The sequence below is a fragment of the Pollachius pollachius genome, assembly GCF_949987615.1.
Source record: "Pollachius pollachius genome assembly, chromosome: 12".
Classification (NCBI taxonomy): Eukaryota; Metazoa; Chordata; class Actinopteri; order Gadiformes; family Gadidae; genus Pollachius; species Pollachius pollachius.
In genome coordinates this window covers 11,552,366-11,574,801 of record NC_136945.1, presented here as the reverse complement: position 1 = coordinate 11,574,801, position 22,436 = coordinate 11,552,366, and the positions used below count along the sequence as shown (strand labels likewise).

General features: G+C 42.4%; 1 protein-coding gene across 1 annotated transcript in view; it reads right to left on the bottom strand.

Moving 5' to 3' along the window:
* Positions 1–19,553, bottom strand: part of suclg2 (succinate-CoA ligase GDP-forming subunit beta) — a gene marked incomplete at its 5' end in the record, with an annotated part of 67,538 nt that extends 47,985 nt beyond the window's left edge. The window contains 2 exons of the mRNA XM_079747366.1: positions 5,105–5,246; positions 19,368–19,553. Coding sequence (XP_079603492.1) covers positions 5,105–5,246; positions 19,368–19,553 — 328 coding nt within the window. The remainder of the gene's footprint in view (positions 1–5,104; positions 5,247–19,367) is intronic.
* Positions 19,554–22,436: the final 2,883 nt, after the last annotated feature.

Below are 22,436 nucleotides of genomic sequence, written 5' to 3'. Positions count from 1 at the left end.
ACCGTGGCCCTTTTATGACCATAGCGTTCCAACTTGAAATAGCCCGCCGGCTTCCCACCAGCAAGTACAAACACACAGCACAGCCCAACAATTACCGGATTAAAAGGCTCCAATAACTAGCAAGTACCTACAGAACCGACTGTTCTCCCACAAACGTGGCACTCATCAACTCACAACATGCTGCGTTGCGTGTCGTACCGAGCCAAACGCCTGAATCAACACGACAACATGGCTCCGCGTGGACACCCAGTGAGCCACGCAGAAGACCCACCGCATCATACATGTATGAGGAAGTCCTTTGTGCTGTGCGTGGTGGTGCCTGCAGTCGTGTTGAGTAGTGCTTCCAGGACAGATGGAACTGGCTAGGTGGCGTATGTGGCAGCGAGAGAAGCATATGGTTCCCTCTAGATGATTTTGCACACCAGTGCCATGCCAAGTCAGAAGTGTAAACGCTTCTATTTTTTCCCCCCTATTGCCAGAGAAAACGGTGATGCTGAATCACTGGCGACATAGTGTGATTTTGACCATGGTACAACAGCGGCATCAACATAATGTTGCTCAGCTTTGGGAGATAATTACAACAACATTACTTGCAACTGCGACAAGAGGAGGAAAAAAAAAAACTGTTCAAAGATCGACATCTGTGAAATAAGAGCTGCGAAAAAGGTCAACTCCTATCTTGTAATATCAGAAAGCATCCAGAAAGAAAATGTAAATGGCTACTGATGAACAGGGAATCTTCAAGCAAGATAATGAAACGCTAATCACAATCAAATAACACCGCTCACGACATCAGGTGACATTTAAGGAATAAGTGGAGAGTGCAGAAATTCACAACCTACCAAAATGAAGACGGATGTTCTGTTTCTCGATTAGTTCGTAGTCACTGCAGCTAGAAGGAACATTTTCCCAGTCGCTGACCAACAGCACTGTATTGATGTTTTTTATTACGCTTGATCAAAATCATTCAGAATTTTTAAGTTGTAAGCAAACTGTAACAAAAGCGATACATTTACCCAGACAAGAAAAGGTCAAACACTATATAAAAAAGCATGTCTGGCTTTAATAACGAATACTAATAAGTAACCATATAAAGAATAACTCAATTTCTAGGAATTGTCTGAAGCCCTGACAGACGGAAAAACATTGATGATAAACAATGTATTGTAAGACACTTCTAGAGAGACACACACACACACACACACACACACGTTTCATCAAAGACTTGGTTAATGTCAGGGCATCGTCATATTATGCGGTGAGCGGGCATATCAAACCAACCATCTTTCTAATAAGCTCACATGAGATTTGATAGTGGTGTTTAAAAAAAACGCTCTGTTTACACTGAATATTCATAACCCGCTGAAATGATTTCTACCTCTGTTAATTGTGATTCTGGCAGTCAGCCTTTGCTGAATAAGTAGCATCGGGGCTAAGAGACACAGGTAGACTGTGGGGGGGAGGGGGGGGGGTGAAAGAGCAACAAGGATTATGAGTATACATGGAAATTAGAAACAAGAGCTAGAGACAGATAAGAACAAACTTTGAGGTGATGTGAAACGCCTGGGTCCTGAACGCCTCCCAACATCGCACAAAGATAAATAGAGATGTATTCCTAGCTTATCCGTGTCCCTTTTTGGTTTGTGTTGACGCCAAGCGAGAAGACCCTCAGATGACAAAATAACCAGCAAACTTCTTCCCCCTTTTCCTTCCATGCACAGACAAATTGCCTCAGTCAGAATAACACATTCTATTTCTGACAGGGCTAGTCGGCTCATCCCCACCGCCACAACCACCACCACCACCACCCCAGCATCACAAAACGTGGGCAGAACGTAAAAGAAAAAAATAATGAATTGAACTGAAAGCGAAGCAAAAAAAAATAGAGACATTGTCATTTTCTGTGGCGAGCAGGTAATATATTTTACAAATTTGGAAAATAACCAAATAAATAAATAAAAAAGACGTTACACCCATTCATCAAACAATTGTCAACATGTGGTGGCGATAAGAATCTGATGCAACACGCTCGCCATCTCCGTCTCGTCAATCACCGGGAGCAGACAGCCGACACAAAGCGAGGAGGGGAGAGGCAAAATATGGTTTTGATTTGGAATTCACACTGAGAATCCATCAAGATTTGCGTAACAGATGCATCTGTCAAGCGGATGGCGACACACAAAGTAGAGCATATAATCACACTCTCATTGGCGGTGGCTCGGCACAGGTGGCGCATGTGCGTCCCGACGTGCACGTCTGCACAGCAGTGCACGTCTGCTTCAAGAGAAAACAAACCTATATTGATCACTGGGTTATTTCCTTCCTCTTCTTGCAGATATATATGTACACCTTGAGTTAGCCGATAGGTGTACATAAAAAAAAAAAAACGGGTCTAAAGAGAACTCAGTCTTGCAAAGACTTATGCTGCATGTCATTTTTAATAAGGAGTCTATATATTATTAAGAGGCTTCATCCAAAAAAGGTGCAGATTCTACTCTTCCGTACAAATAAAGATACACATAGCTATCAAGATCCATATGCATGACTCATGAAATATTCAAATGAGGACCATTGAATCAAGGTGCCGTGAGGCAACGAGTCGGCACGGAAGTGCGCACATCGCCTACGATTTGCTTGAGAAATGCTTAAATTAATTGCAAGACGGAACATTTCTGCTCTCATCTCTCTGCCAGTGCTACGGCACCCTTTTGTGCACCGCAAGCTGTGAGTATTCAGGCGGAAAAAATAAATGAAGATTCCTTCGCTACTACAACCACTTCTATCGAGTGGCCCGACGCATGCACTCGTCCCAGTCAGACTAACCTGGTGAGAGGACACAGATGTAATATACACGCATATTTAGATCTAGTAGAGCCCCTGAATGAGACTGTTCACTTTAGCAAGAGGTGCCCTCCTTCAAATCCATGAATGCACTTGCATGCGTTAGCACAAGAAAAAGCACAGAAAGCCTGGGTTCATGAAAAGCCCAAGTGGGTCATTAGCTCGGAGAGACAGCAGGGGCACAGTGTCGCTCACTGTTTCCCTCCATCGGGGAACAGAGAGAAACAAACAGGCTTATCAGACCCTGCCCCCGCTTAGCTCACTCAGTGTGGGCCCAGTGAAATCGACTGCACTTTCCATGAGCCATTAGCATGCTATGAGGAACCCATCTGCTCCCAATGCCTACTCCTAACTAGCACTCGTCAACCGTGGCTCAGGCCAGCGATGATACGTATCAGAACCCTGTGTTAAAAAAATGAATTATACTTTCCAGATTTTTCCGAGAGACATGACATTTGAAAGTGAAAGAGATCTTTTGAGTCACCTCTGGCATCAGAATAATCAAGACCAAGCTGACTTTGGGGAGGGTTGAGAAATAAATTGAGGGAAAGTTTGTGTTTTGTTTTTACTGCTGTTCGATGCAAAGCAGCAAGTTCAGCACTCACTCACGTGATGTGAGTAGTTTGAAGAATTACGACGGCATAACAGTTCCGCACATACATCAATTGGACAGCTCACACAACCACCCACACATACACACCCACACACCTGACCAGTGTGAAGCACCCCCACATCGCCCATGTCTGCACGGACGGCCAGATGAACCAAGTGGCTGAAATCTAAGGGGGAAAACCTCTCCATCATCCTGAGCTCACCAAAAATACAAATACAAACCTCTCACAGCAGGTGACCTGGCAAAACCACCACATTGGTGTTACCAGATGTTTGTTTGTTTTAACTCACTCTTTTCTCTCCACCACTCTTACCAGTATGAACAATGTATTAAACTTGAGAGCGGATGTTACACTCACAGTTCCGCTGTGTTAATGCACCTTGTGTTTTTGGCCGTAAAAGAGCGATTGTCGTATCACTGCCTCGCTGGCAAAGGCCTTTCTTAGAGGAGAGGAATATTAATGTGATCAATGAAACAGGCTTTGTGTGCGGTTGAGGTTAGCCTGCCTTAATTTAGGGAAACAGAGAATTAAAGAGGAATGATGTTAAATGCAGGATAAAATATTAACGTGTCAGTGACGGAACAATAAGACGGCGTGTCTTCTGCACCATCGTTTTTGAGTCACGATCAGCTTCTGCAATCAGAAAATGTTAAGTCGATTGGCCGATCATGCTTTTAGGACGTATATCAGCCAATAATGATCTTTGGCCGATGGATCCGTGCATCAGTAGAGTATAGGCACATGGGGGAAGCCTGTGTGTACATGCTTGCTGTCAAAGATACTGGCTGAAACCCATCATGTGTGAGAGCAGATAAGCAGATGATTACAGACCCAGAGGCACTGGCCATGGATTCACTTTCTCCCTCTCTCTTCCCCCCCATGTTTGCTTATGGACTTTATCTTAGCCCACGAAGTGACCAGGGATCTCCGCATTGCCATGGATTCATGTGCTTTACTTACTGAAACCAGGCCAGTGTTTGTTTGTGTTTTGGCCCTTCTATATTTATAGCCACCAAATATAATTCAAGAAGGAGGTTTAAATCAGTAAACATTGGTGGTGATTGCACAGAATGTGTTCCCATTAATGTTAATATATGACTTGAAGACGTCATCTTTTAACGTGTGGAAGTGTGTGAAGGCGGGATTTACTAATCAAATTATAAGATCAGACACTGAACACAACATTAAATGTGTGAAAAACAACATGCGAGGATGTGAAATAAATTAGTGTGATTGAAAAAGGATAAATTAACACTGGCCACTGAGCACAAGAAACACTGGACTGTTTGCACCCAAAGGCATTGAGACACGATTAAACTGAATACCATTTCAAGTGGGATTAGCCACAGCCATGTGCACGTTATATATCCAGCAGTTCCAGTTCATTTATTTTGCCAAAAGTAACATGACATAGAACAAGGGAAAGAGTCATGGAAAGGGCAATAACACCAGTACGTGATCGTAATCAAAGTTTACAAAGTGATTAACTGAAGGGATGGATTTGAAGTCTCTAAAATAAATCTGCAGGCGATCTTGTTCCAAGCCCCATCGAGAGAGGACACCCTTGTGTCCACATAAGTACAACGCATGACCACGTTACAAGTGTGCGTGCATGTGTGTGTGTGTGCGTGCGTGTCCTCTCCACCCACTCAGTCTCTTGGCCGCCTCCAGAGCCTCGGAGGCCGTGTCGGCCACGTAGAAGCGTTGGACGGCCACGCCACTCTGCTCCATCAGCTTCTTGCTCTGGTACTCCTGCAGGTTCAGCCATCGCCTGGAGCTCAGCCGGGAACCCTGGGAGACGAAGGAGAAGAGGAAGAATGAGGAGGAGGAGGAGGGAAGGACTGGCGGAAAAGGATAGGGGTTAGGGAGTCGGCAAGTCAAATTTGTGACTTGTACACAGGTTGTCAGTAGCAGACACTTGCTGTGGCACTGAACCTCCCAATAACTCTGGGGCACATGCACTTGGCAGAGACAAGGGCGGGAAAATGGGAGAGGAGGGGTTGGAAGAAGTCTCATCCTCTTCAAGAGGAGAACTTTTTTCACATTATTCCAACAAACACCTGCTCAACCCCCCCACAACCTCCACCCTCTGCCCCTTGAGAAACACCCACCGCTTTTGCTATTCTTTTCCCCTGCTTCCTCCGCTCACAGGATGTGGCGCAGCTTCTGGAGCTGCTTGTGCCGTCAGCAGACACGAGCCCAGTCAACTCCAGCTGTTACCGCTATTAAAAAGGCATTGGCTTTTTATATAACGCTGCAGAGCCACACAGGCCCTATCCTCAGGAGTGCAGTCACACATCACCGTGACTGCAGGTGCGTGCAGTCACGTCACCTGGGCAGCGATCGTGCGCCGTGCCACGCCCGTTGCACAGGGCATGAGACAAGCGTGGCCTTTTCTCACCGGGAAAAGGGTGTTGTTGAAGAGAAGAGGATTGAGCAGCAGAAGATGTTAAGTTGCAAAGGGGTGAATAACATGTTTTGAGTATCGTGCTCGGGGCTATAAACGGTATAATAAAGCACTAGGCTTTTGGCGTCATGGAATCCGTTGACCTCGGCCAACAAGAGGACACCAGAGTTATAGTGGGTGGTGCACCGCCGCCATGAAGCAGTTACTCTGAGCATTTTAAAAAGGACGTCAGAGGGGAAAAGGGGGGCTTGCTTACATGGCTAGCGTTCCGCAGTCTCACAACGCCATCTGGATACTTTGCCATGTTGCAAGCCAATAAACATGCTCTGGTCCTAAAGCAGAATTTTATAAACAATTTAATATTTCAACTGTTGTCATAGTCACAAGGGCAGACCTAGAGAATCGTTTTCCGAGTCATGTGGCAAGCTAAAAGACTAAAACTAAAAGAAGGGCTGAATATAACTGAAGGGATAGCAAAGTGAGTACAGAGTCGGTGCATGGGTGTGCGTTTCCAAGATAGCACAGGACTGTTGCTGTGGATCGTGTTTATATAACAATAGGGCTACATTAAAAAAAAAAGTTATTATAAATGTTATGTTAACAAAATGATTTGAACAAAAAACTGCATTCACCATATCAATATGGCTAGCATTGATGTTTAATTCGCTGATATTATAAACGCAAAGCTTTTTTTTATTTTAGAAGCGGGAATATTTGATGGCACATGAGCAAGTTCAAGTTCCCTTGTTTCGGATGTTAGTCTCATCCAACCCAACGCAGTATCAATGCATGAATAATGTAAGAATTCGTCTTCAAAAGCAAACCAAGACCAAGGAACTGATCATACAAGTTACAACTCTGCGAAGGCCTTTAATAAAAACTCAACAAAGTGAAAATTCTAAGATAAACGTGAGCTGTGGCTGCATTTGCATTCGTCAAGTGTGTGTTTTTTGTGCCAGCTGCCATCTGACTCAGTGGTGCGAATAGCTTGGCAAGGCCGCTCTTTTGAAGTCCTTTCCCTCTCCATCATTCATGAGGTGGAAAAACAATGGAAGAAAATGGAGATGGGCACACACTTATTCACCACTACTGCTGCTGTTATTCAACAAATATTGAGCGAGGGGATTCTAAAATTCTTCTTACAAGACTTGACAAGTGGCTTTGTAAAAAGGGGACAAGCACGAATCGTGATAATATGATAGCGAGACAAAAGTAGATGAAATGTTAGTTTTTACTCGCAGCACAGCATTGCAGGTGGACAATCTGTGCAACAAAATGGAGCCCGTTTGTGCTGCAGCAGGATTGCATTGTTCTGCCTCCTGTTCAGGACAAGCCTTCACTAGGAACCTGGCAGGAGAAATATAGAGAAACAAAATGGTCCTTATTCGACTCTTCACTACCATAACTGAATGCACTAACGATGGCCATGCTCTGGTCATTATTCATACAGTTTGGGTGTGCGGGTTCGCATGTGTCATTATGTATCCTGTTACATTTGGTTGTATGAACAAGGTACATGACATCATCCGCCCTTACTGCATCAGTCAAGCAGTGTTCAACACTGGGCAGAAGCATTGTGATGCAGACTTCGCAAAGAGGAGAGAGGCGTTTAAATGATAATGCCTGTATCTGAACAACATCCACTCCGCCCCGAAAGCCGTCTGGTGTCCTACTTTGAACGCCGTTACGCGTGTGAACGTAAGCTCAAACAAACACTCCCAATTGACCTCGCTTTAGAGCCTGGCGCTGTCGGCTTGTAAGGAAAAACAAAAAGCAACAAACGGATATAAAAAGCATAACCTACCTCAACCATTGTCACACATTGCGAGGTGTTCTTTTTGTGAAAACAAATGGCAGTGTGACAGTGTCTCGGTAGAGGTGTGTGGGTGTGTACGTCCTTGTTCAGCTCTTCCACACAGTGCTGTGCTCATCCCCTCTCCTCTTCCTTCATGTCCACTTTGCCCCAGCTGAACAACCATCAACGGCAGCATGGAGGAATGCATGCACAATAGTTGCCTTTCAGTAGTGTATACAAAAGACACATCTTCTGCTCGTGTCTCCCAACTCCACACGATTATCAATTGAATGAAAATGAGCAAGGCAGGCATGTGTTTACCTCCTCTGCTCAGAGTACCTGGACTGCTTTGTCAAATAGCTGGAATCAGCTTGACTAATATGTTTTATTGATTTCAAAGATTATCAAAAGGGAAAGCTTGTCGTCATCGTTGTCTGCATTTGAATAACCGTACTGCTTCCAATTCTGTGCATGTTGTTGTTGCTGCTTTTGCCATTCCGTTGTGTGCTAACCTCTTGGCCAGGGCCGAGGTCACCATAACTTTGTGGCAAAAGTTGTATTTTTAACCAGCATGCAGCTGAGTCACCACCAGGGTCCCTTGATGCTCATATCTCGTCGAATCACGTGCTTTGATGGCCAATCCCGTGTCATGTAGGCGACTATAAAGAGCGGTTCTAGCCTAAATAAGTATTTATCACGTCTGTGCAGCATGGTGAACCCAAGAGATGAGGAACAAAAATATAATTAATTTGTTGTGGGAAAAGTGACAGAAGACACAGACTATCACATTTTCTAAAGTTAAGTGGACCGCCAATTACAGCTTTGTTCTACCCACAAGCTTATGTCTCCGTCTTCAATATGCTCAAACTACATTTACTCATCACAGGCTCCCCAGTCACAATCCTTTTTTCTCCATCCACATGAATCCACACATTATCCAGCTATAGACATTCATATTCATATATCCAAAGTGGCAATTGGAATACATTCCTCACCTGCTGACCCCGGTCAGCCATGGGTTCAAAGAAGAAGCAACGGTAACAAGGAGCTTAAAGACCATGCGGATGCTTCCTTAAATAGGAACAGGGGCTGCTGAGGGAGGGAGTGAAGCTCAGCCTGCGGGGTCCCCCACAGGCAGCCACAGACACCTTGGGCCGAACAACACTGGAGTAGGAGGCACCCAGGGCACTTTTACACAGCTTTGCACCACCATCCATAGACTAATGATGCTCTGCAGAGGAGGTCTTATGGGGCTTCAAACACAATGCTTCTGCCGATAACTGCCACTCTCCAAGCCGTAATTGTACCGTTTCAGCCTATACTTTTTGAATCATTTTTTTATTGTTTTGTTACGTTGGAATGGCTTACTTCTTGTCGGTATGCAGCCAATTTTCTTCCATTTAAAAAAGTAATAAAGAACTTACAACTTGCCGTTAAACATTTCAAAAGGAGCAGTTGTGCAAGCTTATATAGGGGATCACAGTCTGAGCCGCATGTGGCAAACCCAACATCGTCTTGGTTTGGCCAGAAAATGGAACAAAAATAATATCACACACAAAATGAAGCTATTTGTTTGCACACTCAGGTGACACCGTAAACAGGCTTAATGGAAGCCAACTCAAAGCTACTGCTGTCGCGTGAAAACACTCCACTGCCTATCGAGTATAAAGTGTAACCTGAGGAATGCCCTGCTAATGGTTGCTCTCACACGCCTATCGTCGCTCTGGGTTGTTTCAGGCACAGAGGACCGGCCATGCGGTGGCGGGTCCTCGACAGCAGCGGAACCAGGCAAGCGCTCGCTGTCTGCGCTCCGTGAAAGAGCTGTAAGTGGCGGATGCCAGCGCGTCTGCCAGGCAGCCGGGGTGGCGTTCCGGCATCCAGACAGAGCTCCCCTCCCAGGAGATCATCTCTCTACAGTAATTATCTTCATCAGTGCTCTGGAGACTACCCTGCCCAGTGCAATCTAACTACTGCTCCAGTTAAGCCCCCCCCACACACACACACACACACACACAGACACACACACACACAATGGGGGGGGGGGGGGGGGGGGAGGGAAATCCTTAAATGAAACCTTTTTCCACTACTAAAAAGAAGTTATGGGCAGGTGAGGGCAGACCTCATATCCTGTAAACCGTAAAAACCAAAACCACCTCAGTGGATTATCATGAACAACAAAAGGCAAGAAGTGAAGTCAGCGGCAATTAAAGATGGATCATCTAAGTCAGACATATGCATCATCAAGCATCTATATATTAATTCATAAATTGTCTCATTTGCATCTGCAAATGAGACATTCAGGAATGTGAACAGCTTGATTTTCAAACATTTTAATGTGAAGAATGTAGCTAGGTCATTGAAGGCAAATACGACTGTGTATTTTGCAGTGTCTTTGGTTTGCCGTTTTCTCATCCTGATTGCAATTGGACACTGTATACTTGTCCGGGATGCAGACCACTGTGCAGATAAATTCCCCCTTGCCAATTATAATGAGGTTGTTTCAACCTAGCCTGGGGGTTCCGATACTGCAGGCAAAATTTGAATCATTCTCTAATATAGACAGAATTATGTGTAACTGCATGTAAACTTGATAGAAATTTAAATTACTTTCTTGTTGTTTGCCATAGAACCTCAGTGCCAAATATTTTTGCCATTTTTTTCTTAACGTAAACAGATAAATAAATGCCATTGCAGTTCATTGCTATCAATCAATCTGCTCTTAATATAAATCTTAACATCTCCCCGCCATCATTTTGAAGCAGTACTCAGTCTTGTCAACATTACCATAAAATCAACAACACCCACCAGGACAGGCTGAAGGTTTATTTTGCCTCAAGTCTTTGATAGTTAAGGACATGGAAGTTTCAGATGCTATTGAATATTAAAGGATCCTTTAGGGCAGGGCTTGGAGTGTCATTGATGTGCTCTATTGTCTTGATTGTGAGCTAGAAACTCTGAAAGTCCTTTGATCGTCCTTTTCCAAGCATTCTACTTCTCCGTAGTATCGGGTTCTCTCGCTTAATCTGTCCAATAGCAAGCGTTTAAACTGAAGGTCAATACTGACTGAAGCGATTGCAAAAGGACCTGAGGACCATCAGTGCATACCAAAGCCTGACCTACACATCAGTAAAGAAGCGTCATCAGCAGATATCGTCTTGGAAAATAAACAAAACATGGTCATTACAACATCTTCAACAATTTTTAGAGGATTACAAAGCCCAACAGAGAAAAAGTACAACGTAAGGGCACAAGCAATGGCATTGGCATAAAGATGATGAAACACAAGACAATAATACATAGGACAACAAAGTGCATAGCCAATATGGCATACGATTCCACATTGGGAAAATGAAGTGGCCTACACCACCAACAGCCTATAGAACGGCTGATTTGACGAGTGTAGGGATAACAACAGGCCATAATGGGACTACTCGTGTATGAACTGACTTGCATATAAATTAATGTGTTATGTGTTCAGAAGCGACGTCATACGATGCCCTACATTTATATTGTAGGCAAATATGGCATATTATAAACTTTTGCACTGAAAAGACCAAACTTAAAATTAACGACCCTTACCAGAGAACAATGCATCAGATGGCGGGAACATTTGCTTAAAACAAAATGGCCTGAAAGGGTTTCGATATAAACAATGAAACAGAAGGGTGCACTCGATTGTATGGAGCAAATTGCATTGCTATGTTGCGTAAAATCAAAGCACTCCCTTCTCTTTGCTGGGCTCTACACCTTAGGCCTGGCAGCAAACATCACCTTGATATTATTTATTACAAGAACCACATGACTGGGATCTCCAGCATTTTGAGTTTCTTTGTTGACAGAAGGAAGGAGCCCGACATAATAAAATGAACATAACACCAAATTAAATATCTTGTCAAGGTGAAGGAAATAGTGTTTATTGTAATATAATCATCAATAAAAATAAATGTATTACAAACACAAAATTATAAATAACATTTATTTTAATTGATGAGGATAATTATATAATGTAAACACAGCAACCGGAAGTTGTAGATAATATACCTAATACAATAGTTATACGTTTGTAACCCTCAGCACACTGGTTAAAGCGGGTCGGGGCAGGTCCTCCCAGAGCTCTCCCAGTAAACCGTCCTTCTAACACAAAGGCACGCGGAGGGCAGACGGTGCTGTGGCAGCAGCTGCATCAGGTTGCCAAGTCCTCGTCACAGATGCAGTGATGGAGGGGACGCGGAACGCCAGTGCTCCCCAGGCGTCTCTCTGACCGGTCCATATGGTACCCAGCAAGGCAGCATTCCCCCATTGGGACCAGAGAAGCACAAAAAATTGTGCAGACTCATTTGGGAGCTGAACCCCACAATGTCACCCAAGGCGGGGAGGTCTTCTGAGGGAGTTTATGTTCAACCCTAGCGCTTTGCAAAGTTAAGCTATAAGGCTGACCAAAAAAACATAGCTTTTGCCGTTTGCCCTTTAGTTAACCGAGAGACGGAATCGATATACCGCGGGTAATTTAAAGCAGTTGTCTTTTTCTACTATGAGAACGTGGAACAATGTCAGGTGGAACAGTCACCAGAGGACACGGTAGTAGTAGTGGCTGCAGGGGAAATTTATTAGGGTCGTAAGCCTTCACTAAGAGGGAAAAGGTTGCAAAGCAGGCAATCACCTTTAATCAGGCCCATAAACGACAGCTAGTCGATGCCAAGATGCTTGTCAATGTATCGCTCAAACACAAGGAAGCGCTGATAACAAGGGTCCAAAGATTCACCCGTTTCTTTTGTAAAAGGGGAGCCAGACAGGCCATCATTAACAGAAGGAAAGTTACAACATTGCTTTTTTGGCATGGGCCGGCATGAAGGTATTATCATCTCTATCCATAGCTGGCTTTATCAGCCTTATAACCAAGCCATAAAATATATGTTATTCAAAGGGGGTTTATAGTCAGCCAATAGCGATGCTGCCAACACACCAGTGGTGTGCTGGCAGAGGGAGGAGCAGTAGAGGGAGGAGTTGGTGAGCCTTCAGCCTCTACTTCTGCTGTATGACCAAATCAATATACTACAGGTCATATCAAGAAGAATCAATGTCATTTGCACAAAAAACAGGGTGTCATAATTTCATGAAGTGCTTGGGTACAGTATTTTATGATTATACAGATGCCGTCACCCATGTAATGAAAGGCTGTGTTGAAGATGTACAGGCCAGAATGCACAGGCTCCTATAGGGGTCAGCAATGTTAGCCGATTATTAGTAGAGTCATTCCATAAGCAAAACAAAATCTCAATGAGTTGATTTCGATAAATTCTTTAAAGGATTATAGTAAATCTGAAAAAAATATTGTTGGTTGTTTGAACTGAAATATTGATTATATTATACTGTGGATTTATTATCATTTACTGCCACTCATTCTGGGTTATTTTTTGCTCTTGCTTTTTGACTCCAAACAAGACTCAATGAGGTAGTCACAACTCCAGGGCCAGTGGATAACGAGTTCTCTCTTTAAAGTTTTTTTCTGTTTAATGAATGAACGAATGGACTATACTAAACAGCTATAATCATGTGCTAGTGGGTCTAAAATCCTCATTACTAGTCAATGGCGAGAACCTTTTTCCTGTGAGATGACACTATACAATTAGTGACGACAAATGGCTCCAGAGTTAATTACCCAGAATGCTCCTTGAGGGGAATTATCAAATATTAAAGAAATTAGTTGTATCGCCAGTTCACCAATTGCAAGTAATTGATTTTTTCCTCTTTCAGGACCACAACTTACCATCTGCATGCGGCCCTTAAATGGGGATTTAAAGCCGTGTCACTTGCATGAGCAGAGCGTAGAGCATGAGGCACTCCTGCATCTAAGAGCCACTTTAAAAATCATTGCCATCTGATTGGAATTGGAAGGTTTTTCATCCAATTCGGTTGCAGTTTGCTACTTAGCGTGAACTCATTAAGAAAGTGTTGTTCATTTGGATGCGTGCGCTGTATCGTTAACTATGTTAGAGGTGACACATGGTGAAGGGAAGGCAAAGAGGCATAGTTAATGTGGCTGTTACGTAAAAAAAACAGGCCAGTATGAATCACAACCAAGCTAAGCCATGTAGAGGCATCACACGCTGTGAAGCAGAAATAGGCTAATTCCAATAACCATCAGGGCAGAATAAAAACCAGACTGATAGTCTTCTTTAATTAATGAACTAATTTAGTGTTGACAAGAGAACATCTCTCCTCTGTCCTTAGCCTCTGCATTGCCCAAATGGCTCTCAAAATGAAGAGAAACGATAATGATACAGTGCACGTCCCCCGTTGCAAATTCTTACTGAACCATTTATAAGTGATGGGTTAAAAGAGCATGACGACTATTTTGCCAGAGCATAGCATAGCACTAGACTAACCGGCTGCATTTGAAGTCAGCTCTACCTCGAAAGGCATCAAGATTAATTATACTTTCTGATGTAGCACTTTGGCAAAGTCCCAGAAGGTAAACATTGTGGCAAAGGTATAAAATAAAGTCAATCTCGTGTGAAAGTGAAATAAAAGCCATCAATCATTTACCAGATGACTGATAAATCCAGTGGCATTGAAGCTAAATGTAGAAATGCTGCTATGACTTGCCAGTACAATTCAAAGTTATGCTGCTTAACTCATTTCAAGGAGGATGGGCGTAGGACACTCCAGCATGAAACCTTTACTAGACAAGGTGAGAGGAGCGGCATACCTGTCTCTAATAGCCTGGGCTCAAGTGAGGAGCAGTGGAGCATGGCTCCAGGATTTAGATTGGCAAGATTTGCATCCTTGGCAAGCCTAATCCACCCCCAGACTGCAGAGAGAGGGAAAACAGCAACTGTTGGGTCTCCACAGATAGGGGCTTTATTAATTAGCATACTTAATAAGACAGAGTCTTATTTGAAGGTGTCAGGGCAAAACGCGAGATAACGCCACAGAGCTGCAACAGAAGCAGCAGCATACTGCATACTCTGACAACATTCACATACACATGTCAGGCATTTTATATCTAATTATATACAATTTAAAATAAGACCTATACTGGCCTATGATCCAACGTGTGCCGATTAGTTGAAGGTCAAATATTTTGCGAGATAAACGCTTATGATTATTTTTAATCAAGTCTTTTTTTATTGTATGCAGATTTTATACTGCATGCTGAAGACCATAAGATTGTTGAAAATTATAGAATACATATGCTTAACTCCTCTCCCCCCCCTCCCCAACGCTTTGCTCTTCTCTTCCAATTGATCAACGCATCATTGCTTGTTCGTTATTCGTGTCGGAGGTCTCTTCCACCACCACTGTAAACATATATAATATGTTGTTATACATATATGTATAAAAACAACGGTATACGTAATGCAAAGACATCAAAATGAAAGTTGTTACAAAAGATGCTAGCAAGAAGAAAAAAGGCATTGACTATGGCATCTTTTCAAACTGGAACAATAAGAATATACCTACTGAAATAACATGATCATTTATTCGCTGTGCCGCAATTCAGCATGACTAGATTTTCTTCCTTATGAAGATGAACAACAACAGTGCAGGAAGGTGCTAGGAGGTTGTACACTCATTCCACTTTATAGACTTTGCCAAGTCTTGCTAATGACTGCAGCTCTTTTAAATGATTGAAAAAGTCTAAACACCCCTCACCAGCTACATAAACGGCCATTAACCTTAGTGAAAAGATATTCAAATCCGGTTAGAGCTAACTCGGTCCCCAGTGTCCCTTGCAGGGGTTGGGGATGTAAATGTGTTCACGGGGAGACAGATGGGGGTGCCGCCCGGCGGTTGAAGTTCCAGCTAAAGAACCCCCCACCCTGTCCTGTAAAATATTCAGTTAGTCTGACAGAGCCGCTGTTTGTCCTCCCCCCACTGTTCTCCCCTGCGTGACACGCTGGGCCGTGGCAGTGGCTGCCGGCCCACTACTGTGCACCTCACTTTTGCAGTCGACTGAAAAAAAATGAAAGAAAGTAGAAGTTTGCAAATGTTTACAGATTTAGCACGATGCAGTGACAGTGAAAAACAGCCCTAGGATTATCTCACTGAGCAGACAAGAGTGAAAGAGATTTGATTTATGAAGGGGAGGTGGGAGGGGGGGGAAGAACAAGAAAAAAAAATAGAAACTCCGTCTCACGCTCTGGCCCTGAAGAGCTTCCCTGTAGCAGGGCCGTATGAAATAGCATGATGCACGCCCCCTCTCCCCCCTCCCCCCATTGTTATTGATAAATCTGTGCAAATTGAATTCCCAGCAGAGTTGTGATGACGCCAGAGCCGATGTGAATCTTTTGTGGAGATACCTGCCTGTCAATCAGCAAAGGGCTCTGATACTGTGCCACAGACCAGAGAGAATCCCCAATCATTACTCTTATCACCTGGGAAACAGACCCCCAAAAATAGAGAGCTATGGAGGGGAAAAAAGAAGGGCAACAGAAAGTCTTTAAACGCCTAAGTGTGTGTATGTTGTTTGTGTGTCTCAGAGAAAAATAACACGCGAAATTGGAAGTTGTGCATGAGTTTACCAACTGAAGACAGGTAGGGTGTGTGCGCGCGTGTTTGCGTGCGTGCATTGCATGCAACACTGAGTAAAACGATCAATTGTTGAGAGCGCTGGCAGACAGCCAGGCGGCTGCAGAATGCGCCGAGCCCCACATGTTGATGAAGGGTGAACAGTAGTTCAGGAGACTGACGACTACCGGAATAAATGGACATCTGGCTGGAGAGCCAGTTCTACAACCAAGCTCATTTCTCTTACAAGTCATCGTTGAAGAGTAAAACGTCCAAGCTAATTTAACAAATCAATAAGGCAGAGATCAATTGGCCGATGGAAACACATTTGTATGGTGCGACCGCGGCAGTAAGGGGCCGTCACAATCTTTACTCGGAAAGAACGTTCCGTCAGGAAGATCGTGAACATGTGATCCAATATTCGAACAGTGTTCCTGAAGGATGCACGACAAATAAAACCAATAAGTGCGTACATCACAGCCTCTGAGTAAAGAATAAAACCACAGCAAACATTACAAAGTTTCTGCAAATCATTTAAACTGAGTCAACTTTTGACTCAGACAATCGGGAGTTATATAATCAATAATATAAAGGATGTCAGCCGTTCAATATTCAGAAATTTTCCTTTATAGCCCAAGGACATTCAAATAAGTTAAAATAAGAAATATTACCAGTATTACACATTTAATCATGGCTGGCCGGACTCGGCGCTACAGGCTTGAAGCACTATACAACATGCTATTGTATAGTGATTAACTCTGATGACAGTATAACTGTGACACATATGTAAAGATGCAAAGGCCTACTCGGCATTAGCACTGGACCATCAACAACAGGCTTTTACACGGCTTCAAGCTAAATGGAATTGTGTGAAACAAAAGAAAGAACAAAACTAAATGGCAGTTGTTCTATGGATAATTTGTCAATTGAGAAAATAGATTCATGAGTGCGTTCACAGTAGCCAAAAATACAATGCTGAAGCTGCACAGCTAATAAGTATATATTACATCCTGCTCCAAAAATCTAATGTAATCTAATGTAGGTCTCACTTAAAACTGTGAGAAATTACTCAATGGACAATGTAGAATAATGCAGCCGAATATTATTTATAATCTTAGACAATAAAAAACATGACAATTTCTGCTTACATAGTCAACTAGCAAGATATTGCACTTTAATCCAGATTATGTTGTCATATACATAGTCAGCCATTGCTTTGCTCATCAATTGTTGGATTGGTTCCACAACACTTCCACGAAAAATGACCATGAAAAATACCTTTATATTATTTCCATCCATCCATCCATCCATCCATCCATCCATCCATCTCTCTCTCTCTTTATTTGAGATCCTTAAGAGATATGCTGTGGTTTTCACCTCTCCAGCTCTTGGAGTATGTAGGCAAGTAGGCTAGAGCTAGACAACCATTAGCAAAGAGTTTTGACAATGTGAACTAATGAAATGTACAATTATACTGCATCTCTTAACAACTACAGCAAATTAATGATGGATGACAAGAGGGGGAAAATGCAAACAAAAATGAAGCAAAACAGCAGTTCCCTGTGAATCACTATACGCACACATGACCCTTGAACTATAAAGTACAGCTCTAATGACCTATAAGCCTTTGTGTTTTCGATAGATAACCTAATAATCAATGCTGCCGTGTTATCTATTGTGAATGATGTAGCTGATGTGATTTCAGTTTAATGTTAGCCAGTTTGATGTTAGACATCTGCCTTGCTTCCTAGAAAGCCACTTTTTTGGCATCTCAAAACTCAATCCCTACTTGAAATCAATCTTAATTTGAGACACGCAAATATCAAACTGAAATCACTGCGATTACAAAATACATTTTGCATTAGGTCTAATTAATCGACTCTCATGTTGAATAGGTTAAGAGAGATAATGTGAAGTTAATTGTTTTGAGTTTGTTTATTAGGTTTTGAATTAGGCTAAGTGTACTGATGAGGGGTAGACTATCGGGGGCAGGTTTAATTATAATTCTGTATATTAATTCAACACGCTCAATTTACAACACACACAGCTGCATCAGCAGGATTCCTTATATTTGTAGAATATCGTTTTAAACAGAGCAAAGCACACAGTGCAAATCAAGGCAGTTCTGTTTGCTCGCTTCAGGTTACTAAAGTCTATTTTGAAAATAATTTAAATTATTGTCTGTCCAGAGAAGGCTATGTGCTTTGGACTTAAGCCTACATCTATGTAAAGTATTAACTAAACAAAGTCTTATGAAAAATAAAAGTCACCCCAAGGTCAAACAGTGGCCGACCCCTGCTCTAGTAGCTTGACTTACTTGTAGCTACAGTTATATCTTTGTCATTTTCAGAAGCCAGTTGTTGTCTGAGATTTTCCCATGAGGAGGAAAAAAAGTGGACCACAACAAAACTATTAGAGAAAAATACCCTGTATGGATCGATAAATGGACGCTTTGTATTCTTGAGAAAAGTTTTAGTTCAGATATGTTTTCTATGGCATGAATAATATCTTCAGTACAAAAGTTACATAGTAAAGGTTTAAATGAGACCTAACAAACTAACCCGAAGGCACAGGAGGTGATGAGGTAAAGGACATGGGAGAAACCAAAAGCCCGCTTCAGCTTGTTTGCATTGTCAATACTCCACATAGTTTAGCCATCTCCATTGCAAGCAACATTGATTGCTTTTAAAAATGCAAGCGTTACTTCAACTATCCAGGAACATCATGGAGAAAATAGATAAAATAAACGCTAGATCAACATTGGGATCAAAGTGCAATGCTTTGTCAACCTTTACACTATGGGCTTATCACCAACACCGTAATCTGTTGAGAGGTTAACGTTAGCAAGGTCAGGATTTACATGGCATGAATGGTTTTTCAGAGATAATGTTTGAAGCTAAAAACATACAAATGTTTCAACATGAACAATAACATTAAAAAAAACGAGACGTCTGATTATTAAATATAACTCATAGATCCTCAATACTACATCATTGTGTACAATACTACTACTCGCTTATTCGTGTTGCAATCACCTCTGCCAGCAAACTTGCACCATAAACTTTGATCTGTCAAACACTACCAGGTAGCTTGCCGACACGTTTTACTAACGTAAGGACAAGGACAACGAAAAAGAACAACAGAATACGCGACTGACAGGTATAGGACAAACTCGCAATATTTTAAATCATGTTAGTACCTTGAATTTGTCTAGGAAAAGATGTTTTGAGCTTGATAATTGCAGTCCTCTTAGGGCAGCCTGAGAAATCATGGAAGCCGCCATGTTGACACGAAGGACGGAAGTGAAAATGACGTCAGAGCCATGTGTTCGTAACCCGTGGCGCCTATACGTCTTTAACGCGTTGACGTTTCTGAAAATTATCATATATGCATAAACTACGAGCCAGATATTGTATTGAATAATACATATGCATAAAGTTAAAAAGACAAAAAAACGTGTGAATGTACAAGCATTTTATATTTCTAAGGATCTCTGTGCTTGACCACGTCTATTTTAGGTCATTTCATTTTGGACGTCATATTATGCACAATATGTATTATTTTATATGAAATTAATATGAATATGAATGTATTATTTATATGTATTATTTGCAGTGGATATGTGTGTGTGTGTGTGTGTGTGTGTGTGTGTGGGTGTGTGTGTGTTTATATAAAGTACTTCATGTTCTTAATTAATTTGAGCATGTTTACGACCCCCCCAGCCCCCCTCATCCCTCCCGTAACTCCTACCTACCCCATCATCATCATCATCATCATCATCATCATCATCATAAAACAACCAATGTAATCACCTTATTTCAGCCGCAAGCTGTATAAATATCCCATTATTCAAATGTTCACATCAGCAGCGGCAAACACTGTGAAATGCAAGTTAATTTACAGTATAATATAGCCTATACTGAACGACTGCACATCAAGGTCTAGGGTGGTTCAAGCCCACGCCAACAAATATTCATCAGACACAGGCTGGATCCACATGCATGACCTTGTGAGTGCAGAAAAGCCGCCACTGTTCTCAGCAGAGGGGCGACGGCACAGCGAGGCAGACGAGAGAGGTAGACAGCGTGGGATGGAGTAGCGGCTGATCTTGACTGAATAGCTAAATAGTCCACTCACACTGTCCTCCAGAGCCCTCATTACACGCTGCATCTTGAAAGGGCAGAGAGGGCAAAGTGATCATAAAAAGCAGTGATTATGACAGAGGGGAAGGGCAAGAGAGAAAGAGAGCGAGTGAGCGAAAGAAAGAGAGAGAGAGAGAGAGAGAGAGAGAGAGAGAGAGGGAGAGTGATAGGGTGAGAGAGAGAGAGGGAGAGAGAGAGGGGGAGAAGTAGAGAGAGAGGCTGGGAGTATGACAGAGATGGAGGAAGAGAGGGAAAGGGAGAGAGAGGGAAGGAGAGGGAGCCACTTTCTGAGAGAAGGAGAGAGAGAGGGAGAGAGGGAAAGCGAGAGGGAGGGAAATGGAGGACGTATGAGAAGGGTAGAGTGAAAGAGAGAGACAGAGAGATAAGAGACACCCTGTTTGAATCCGACCCTTCCATGATGGGAGGAGGAGACACGTGTGCAGCTGGAGTGTGATGATTTTATTCTCTTTTATTTATTCTTCTGCTTTTGAAGATTACAAAGAAGCGTTGGCTTTCCAACATATTTTGGGTAGACCACAGCTCATGTTCCTACGCCACTTTTCCTCACTTCCATTTCTCCATTTCTCCTTTCGTACTCCTCGCCCCTGTTTCGAGCGTTTCCCAGTTGGGGATCCATATTAAAAGGAAATTAATATTCAACCCAGCCAAAGCTGTGTGGTCACAGATTCTGGGTAAACATATGCTTTGTCTCCTTGTGTGATGGAATGCTTGAATTTTAATGTTTTAAAATGTGAACACAACTGCTGAACAGGATGACTGACAGATTATTCAGCAAAACATTCACAGACAGATTCTGACAAGACTACCGGAATATCAATGTCATTTCTGAAAATCTGCATTTATTATTCTTCATGCATTTCTTTTTCATATTACACTTTTCACATTTAATATTTTACATAAAACCATCAGAATGATAGCAAATGTTTCTCAACAGGCCTCTGTAATAAAAGATGAACTAAACATGAATCTCATTCATTTTTCTGAATTTGCAGTCACATGAATTTCACTCAAATGTAGGACTGAAACAAGACATAATCAAAGATATAGTATTGGTATAAATATTATTTCCTGGCTAGGCAGATTATTATTAGTGTTATTAAGTTGGTTATTGATCTATTTCTCTCTTTTTTGTTTTGTGAAAAATATAATTTCAATATATGCAAATCATAAAGCTGATTATATCAGATTTTATATTCTATTCTATTATTTATATTTTCACAAACCTATAATTCAGTTCTTCACTGTGTGTGAATGTTCAGAACAATTGTGTTTTTCCTCAATGATCCACACACTCCTACTCAGCGTGCCAGAAGTAGTTTGAATGTTAGAAGGACCACAGTTTCCAGAAGGTCTTGAGGTTGGCTCGCTCACAGTTAAGTAGCAGGGTGCTAAGCTAACAACCCACAGAGCTCAGTGTGTGGCATTCCCTCAGCATCTGGACAACAATCTCTCACTTATTCTCTCTCTCACTCTCTCTCTCTCTCTCTCTCTCTCTCTCTCTCTCTCTCTCTCTCTCTCTGTCTCTCTCTTTCTCTGAATCTCTCGCTCTCTCTATCATTTCTATATTTTTTTATCCCTATTGACTGTCTCTCTATTTGCAAGGGTGTGTGTGTTTGTGTGTGTGTGTGTGTGTCTGTGTGTGTGTGTGTGTGTGAGTGAGTGAGTGAGTGAGTGAGTGAGTGAGTGAGTGAGTGAGTGAGTGAGTAAGTGTGTGTGTGTTAGTGTGTGTGTGTGTGTGTGTGTGTGTGGGTGAGTGTGAGAATGCGTGTGTGACTATCGCTCTCTTTCTATCTCTCTCCCTGCTGGTGTATCTGATTCTGTCTCTATCTGATACTCTCTGACACTATCTCTCACCCTCTCTCTCATTATTATAATTTTTATCATCATGTTTTCCTTCCTCATATTCCATCTCCTCCTCTCATTTGTCCTATTCCTCCTTCTCCCTCTTTCGTCTTCCTCCTCACCTCCTTCATCTCCTTCTTTATCCTCTATGCCTGTAAGGCGGTTCAACCAGTTCAAACCACAAATCATCACAGCACTGATGGAGAGCCCTGAGTCACCAAAAACAAAGACAGCAAGGTTGTGTCCATCTCATTAACTGCACT